Below are 6,946 nucleotides of genomic sequence, written 5' to 3' on the forward strand. Positions count from 1 at the left end.
AGGGAGCAAGGCTGAGCTAGGCCCTAATAATGGCTCACATTTCAGGGCTGTGCAAGCCCCCTGCTAAGTGCATAATCTATAACTTCTCAAAGGGCCCCTGTGAGGAAACAATGGGGGGCTCACAAGTGGGAGTCACTAGCCTGGGGCTACCATCTGCCTCCTGATATTCCCAGGATATTCCCACCTGAGCCTCCTCTCAAATATCTCCCAACTTGGTTGGCTTCCCTGCGACTTCCAGGCCCTGGTCTCCATTCTGCCCTCTGGAGAAGAGGAGGAGCTGACTGCTGAACACCTACTGGGTGTCAGGTTTTTGCTGAGCCAGGCACTTCTCAAATACCATCTCATGACCTGACTTCCAGATAGGGGTGATGGTGCCCACTTTGCAGATGGGAAAACTGAGCTTCATGCAACCACTGTTTCTTGCTGGAAGGGCCTGGGGCTGGGTTTGAATCCCTGCTCTTCCTGACTAAGCTGGCCACAGGACCTTCAGCAAGTGACTCAAACTCCCTGCCTCAGTTTCTCCAAGTAGCTCCCAGGGTTGATGGGAGCATTAACGAAATGAATGGAAGCAAACCACAAACATGTTGGTCTACAGCAAGCGCTTGCTGAGTGTTGGTTGGATAAACTGTTCTTTTCGGGGCCTCTGTTTCCCTCTCTAAATAGCACTTGATGGAATGTAGACACAGACCAACTATGGGCGTGGTTTGCCACCCAAAGAGGGAGATACTTATACTGGAGGAGTCCCCACCTACAGCACCCACCTGCCAGGTCCTGTGAGGGAGGCAGTAAGCTCCTGGAAGGTCTCACAGTACCCCCAGGGACAGTGCCAACTGAGGCCAAGTGTCAGGCAGTGGCCCAGCATGGGCTGCCTCTCCTGATGGTGCCAGTGGCGCTGGCTGGGCTCTGGCTTCTGTTCACTCATCAGCAAGCTGGTGCTGGCCAACCTCCCTGCCACCTCCCAACAATGGCAGGCAGTGCCTCTTGGCATCAGCAACTGACACCCCCCACCATGGGCACCTCGGCTGTACCTGGCGAGGGTGCCCAGGGGATTCCAGCTTTTCCCTGGGCAGGACACTGACTCTCTGCACCGCCAGTTCCTGCTACTTCTCAGGAATCCCAGGAATCATCTGACACGACGGCCGTGAGCCAGGCCTGGGCACGGTGACAGGGCTTAATCAACCGAGGCTAGAGAGCCATTTGCCCAAGGTCATGTTAGCAACGCTGGCAACAGAGGAGGGGCATGGAGGCAGGCTGAGCCAGGTTCTCATCCCATATCGGCCCCTTGAATGCCGACGAGTCTGTTTCTCATCTGGAAAATGGGGTTCACAGGCCCTGCCTCTCAAATGTGTTCACAGTGAAAAAGCAACAGTGTTCCTTTCCCAGGATGCTGGGCCCTTCCCTGGCTGGAGGGACACATCCTTGACAGAGACGACAGTCAAGACTAACTGGTTCAAAGGCAGCCTCACTTAGCCTCCCAGAGGCTCAGAGAGGTCAGGCCCCTCCTTGAAAAGCACACAACAGTAGAGGCAGAACTGAATGTGCTGACCCCTCTCTTGTAGCCGTTTCCCCCTTAGCCCATGTTTCCGTGTCAAAAACAAGGACAGGACGGCAAGCACTCGAGTGCTCTGTGCCAGGCACCCCCTGAACCAGGCCTTGCTGTGGCCCTGTGCAGTGACACACTTAGCTCATTTCCAGGTGAGGAGGCAGAGGCTCACCTGAGGTGGCAGAGGAGGGCCTGGAACACAGGCCTGGCAGACCTCAGTGAAATGTGGGGTCTTCAGCTGGAGGCGGGGCCTCACCCAGCCCAGGGATGTCCAAACAGGCCCTGACCCACACCTGCTGAAGACACCCTCAGGCAAGGTGGGGAGGACTGATAAGCAGGAGCCACCCCTCCTGGAAGAAGCCTGCAGCTGTAAGAAGGCTGGTTGAAAGCCCAGGGGAGGGGACTGCGGCTGCAGGGGCAGAGGTCTTCCCTCCAACCACCCTGCGTACCTATTACTTTATTCAGGTGTACATTCAAAAACATTTATGGGAAACTGGAGCAGAACGGGGACCCAGGAGCCTGCCCATATGGAGCTCATGGACGGGGGGGGCGGGCAGACAAAGGAGAAAAGCCCACAAGTGAGGTGACCTTAGATGGGGTCAGAGGTCAAGGACACAGTACAAGTGGTGATTGGCTGGGGGAGTGGGGGGGTGGTGGTGTGCCAGGGCAGGGGAACAATAGGGGATCTCTGCGAAGGCAATGTGTGATCTGGAACCTGGTGCCAGGGAGGAACTGGCCACGGGGAGGGCTGGGGAAGGATGCTCCATGCAGCGTACATGTGCAAAGGCCCTGAGGTGGGGAGGTTGGAGTGACTGGAACTGTGATTAAATGGGAGCATGGGGAAGATGCGGGTGGGAGGTGGGTAGGGCCTGGAGGACAGTTTGGTTTTACGGAGAGGGCAATGGGGAGCCACAGGCAGGTTGAGAGCAGAGCTAAGGCAGGAATTACAGGGCTGGCACCTCAGACTTCCCCAGAAATGGACTAGTAGCACCACCCCCCCCACCATGAGGCAGATGAAGAAACATGATGCTCACGGGGCCCGAGGACTGCTCCCAGGTCACAGGAATGACCTAAGGTCACATGGGCGGCCAACCTAGAAGTCAAATTGGGGCAGCCTGGAGCAGGTGTGGCTGAGTCCCCAGTGAGGAAGGTCAGGGCCGGGTGACGGGGTCAGAGGTTCTCATCAGCCCCACTGAGCTGGCAGCGCCCCCCTCCCCCCGATCCAGGGGTGGAGGAGGTCTGGACACCACAGGAAGGCGGGACCAGGGTGATGCTCTCCCCATAGCTATTCGCATGGGCCAATTTCCATAGAAACCAGAAGCCTTCTGGGCAAGGGCCTGAGTTGATGTCAAGGACTGAACTCAAGACATTCTTCAGCCTAGAGGAGGTGAATGACCAGTAGTGGGGTGGGGACTCCGAGAGGTGAGAGGAGCTCCTAATGTATGAGCTGGAGGTGTCAGGCATGGCGCCTGGAGCCCACCAGGGGGCCTGAGGCTGCCCTGACCCTGACTGGGCCACGCAGGATGCATGAGCTGCCAGGTGACCACAACATGACCCCGAGGGTGAATGCAGAGAAGGAGAGCTGGGGTCTGCCAGGCACCGCTGCCTGGTGACCCCTCCAAGACACTTGGGGAGGGTGGGCACTGGGGGCAGCGACAGTGATGCCCACTTTACAGATGGGGAAACTGAGGCTCAGAGAGGAAAGCCAGGCTGCCCAAGCCAACCAGTGAGCGAGGACCTCAACGTGGCCAGGCGGGAGAGTGCAGGACGGTTCTCCTAGGGTGACTCGGGTGCTAAAGCTAGACGATCGGGTGTCTCCCATGTGCCCAGCTCTGCTCAAACACCCTTCGGAGGGGGCTCTATCCCCTCCCCTCTCCCTGCTTTACGGAGGAGCAAATCAAGGCTCAGAGAGGTTAGGTCACCAGCTCAAGGCCTCAGAGCTGGGTGGGGGCTAGACACTGAGCGCTCCAGCCCCCGAAAGTCAATGCACAGTGAGGAACAGCAACCTTGGCACCCCTGGACCCCAAGTCTGACAATGACCCCAGCAGCCCACCCCTCTGAGGGTGACAGTGAATCATACATCCCAGGCTGCTCTCAAAACCCCTTCACTTTCCTCAGTGAACCCATGACCTCCCCAAACATGCACCCCTCTCCCCTGTTCTTTGAGGCCACTGGCTGTGGCTCCCATGCTGCATGGTGCTACGGAAGAGACCCTTCCATTGATCAACCAACAGTCTTTTATTACCAGGCATCACTGGCTGGCCTGGGACACCAGGAGACAAACGAGCCTTGGTCCCTGCCCTCTGTTCAGCACAGCAAGGCATCTGTGATCCATTTTACAGGTGAGAGAAGCAGTAGCAGGGATGAGAACGGACTTGTAGGAACAGAAGTGGGATCCCTGCCCTGCTATGAGATGGGCCAGTATGGTTTCCAAGTTTCAGACAGACCTCTGGCCCTAAGCAATGCTGAGGGGGCGCTTCTACTAGCAAAGGGCAGTGGGGTTGGGTGGCACAGGACAGATGAAGCCGATGCTGTCAGCCAGTGAGCGGAACAGCATGCAGGGAGGCCGGGACCCAGGGGCTGCCTTCTGCTGTGTAGGCACCTCACTAATGCTCCCTTCCCACGCCCTGGCCAATGCTTGGTACCCATCAGAAAACACCTCCTGTTAATGGGGGAGGAATCTGGAGGCAGAGTAGCAGGACATGCTTCCTGCCCCCACCCTCTCCCCAGCTGTTCCTGAGTCACACGACTCACCCAGTCACAGCTCACACTGAGCCTGGGGTCATGGTGCCAGGTTACCCTTCTGGCCAGTCCACAGCTCTTGGAGCTCGACGTGGCAGCCCAGGTCCCTCAGGGCGGCCTTGGCCACGTCCTCACAGTCGCGATGGGTGGCACGGGCCCGCGAGATGAGTGCCTCAGCCCCCAGGTCCAGAATGGGCTGTGAGAAGGTCTGGCTTCGGGCCACCAGGTTTCGGATCAGCATGCAGGCCTGTTTCTAGAAGGGAAAGCAGAAGGCGAGTGGCTGTGAGCCAGCAGGTGGGAGCCGGGGGTGGGGTCCACTCTGACCTCGGAGTCCTCATCATAAGACAACATGGCTGTAGCCAACATTCAGCAGGTGCCTACGCTATGATTCATCAGGCTAGACTCATGCCTCCACTTCATCCTCTTGGCAGCCCTGGAGGCAAGGCTAATCACCCCAGCTCCCAGGTGAGGAGACTAAAGCTCAGGGTAGCCAAGTGCTTGGCAGGTGGGGCTGGTCCCTGAGGTGTGAGACCCAAAGTCTCAGAGCAACATCCCCTGATGCTGGCAAGAGCCTGGCCGGGCGGCAGGGGAGGAGGGCAGGGAAACAGTGGGAAAAGTGGGGTTGTGTACAGGGTCCATCTGTCAATTATATTGTTATTCATTCAGTCGGCATTTGTACTCTGTGTCTCTGCCGGGGGTGGGTGCTGAGAAGCACCCCAACATGGCATCCACCACCAGTGGGAGAGCAGGTGAGAAGCAGGTGAGGTGTGAGGGCCCGCCCAGCCGGGGTGGTCAGGAGCGGACAAGGTGATGGGCCAGCCAAGGGCACAGCATACTGGAGGAGGGAGCAAAGGTCCCCAGTTGGACCAAGCCCGGTGTGTCTCAGGACCAACATGGAGGCCCCTGTGCTGGGAGGGTATGAAAGGTAGGAGGCAGGGAGTGCCCTGGGGGCTGCTGCAGGGAGGAGTGTGGGTTTCTGGCAGGGCTGTGCATTGCCTTGTCTACACTTCACCTCTGCTGACTCCCCAGCAAGGCGTGGACAGTGGCCCCACATGCAAAAACACAAAGCAGCAGCCTAAGGTGGGGCAGGGAACCTTTCCCAAACCCCAGCAGATCCCCAGCTGCTGGTTCCCCCAACTCCTCCTCCTCCTCAGATTCCTCTGAAGAGGCTGTTAGGAAAGGAAAAGAGCAAATGCAAGAAGAGCAAAGAAGACAGCAGCGGGCAGAATTCAGCACATTTCTGGAGGGTGGTTAAGTAGATGCAGGACATCAGGGGCTGAGAAGGAAGGAGACCCTGGAGTCTTGGGTCATGATGGGGATGGGACAGGGACAAAGAGGACCTGCACCCTCCCCCTCCCGCCCCCAGCAATGTGCATGCTGGCCCCTTGCCCCACCTGCCCACCAGGCTCCCGTCCCCTCCTCCTGTCCCCCACGCCTACCTGCACGCCAACCTCCTGCGGGTGTGCCTTCATGGCCTGCAGTGCAGCCAGGGCCCCGCCGCCCTCCACAATGACCCGGCTGTTCTCTGGCTTGCGCAGTGCCAGGACACACAGGGCCGCGCAGCTCTGCTCACACACCTGCGGGGTGGGTCACGGGGATGGCTGAGAGGAGGCAGACAGACCCCCACTGTCACCAGCTCCCCAGGTGAGTGCCCTGCAACCTCACCTGGACAGACCGCTGTCAGTCCACGTGTGTACTGGACCAGAAGTAACAGAAACGACAGCAGGTGCATCAACCAAGCTCTTAGGGGTGACGGTCTCACCCCAGGCCCCTTGCTCGCCCCACCCTGGCCCTCACTCACGCTGCCCCCAGCCTCTTGCTCGCTGACCTCACCCTAGGCCTGGCTGACCTCACCCTAGGCCTGGCCCTGCTTCGGGAGATGGGAAAGACCATTATGTAGATACAGATACTGATCTGGGACTCCAGCCATGCAACCCCACCTTGTGTGTCCCCCCTGCCCTGGGGTGGGTACCTGGGGACTGGCCAGGTGCCGGGTCATGGCAGACACAATGGTCTCTGTCCCGCCAGCACGGACAATGGCATCCTTCACATCATCGTTGCCTGCGATAGCCCTCAGGGCGCTCAGCACTTGCTTCACAAGGTCCTGAAGAGAGGGCAATGCATGGGTCACACCCGGCCACACCCCTCTCCTGAGAGGCACCCAGGCATTAACTGCTTGGTTGCTGGATTGTGGGAGGGGGTCTCGAGGGAGTGTCTGGGGCTGTTTCAATGTCTGCTGTCTGAACACAGGTGGGGCCACCCCGGGGTGTGCAGCTGGCATGGAAGAGCAGGGTTATTCATCACTTGCTGTATAGAGAAGGCAGGGGAGGCTCGGGGAAGCGGACCCTGTGGTTCAGGCCACCTGCATCCAGGTGAGGCGTCTGGATGATTTCAACACCCCCCAAAACACACACAGAGGGGCGTGTGGCTGGCTCAGACCAGCGAGCAGAGCACGGGTGGCCTCACTGCAGCATCACACACCGGAGCTGGGGTCTGGACCAGCCCCCCCACCACTAAAGGACAGTGAGAGAGAGTGGGTGGGTTTGTTTTCCCCCTAAATTTGAGGTCCTTCTCATGGGTCATGAGAAGTGAAAACTGATCTTTGGATCTGGGCTCAGCAGACAGGGCCAGAGTGTTCTGACTCAAGCCTGGCTGGCTGAT

General features: G+C 58.7%; 1 protein-coding gene across 1 annotated transcript in view; it reads right to left on the bottom strand.

Moving 5' to 3' along the window:
- Window positions 1-3,768: 3,768 nt before the first annotated feature.
- Window positions 3,769-6,946, bottom strand: part of ARMC6 (armadillo repeat containing 6) — a 14,450-nt gene continuing 11,272 nt past the window's right edge. Inside the window, exons 5-7 of the mRNA XM_060008006.1 lie at window positions 6,258-6,389; window positions 5,725-5,862; window positions 3,769-4,538 (exon numbers count right to left, since the gene is read on the bottom strand). Of these exons, the coding sequence (XP_059863989.1) occupies window positions 4,326-4,538; window positions 5,725-5,862; window positions 6,258-6,389 (483 nt within the window). The 3' untranslated portion in view covers window positions 3,769-4,325. The remainder of the gene's footprint in view (window positions 4,539-5,724; window positions 5,863-6,257; window positions 6,390-6,946) is intronic.

This window comes from Delphinus delphis, chromosome 3, assembly GCF_949987515.2.
Source record: "Delphinus delphis chromosome 3, mDelDel1.2, whole genome shotgun sequence".
NCBI lineage: Eukaryota > Metazoa > Chordata > Mammalia > Artiodactyla > Delphinidae > Delphinus > Delphinus delphis.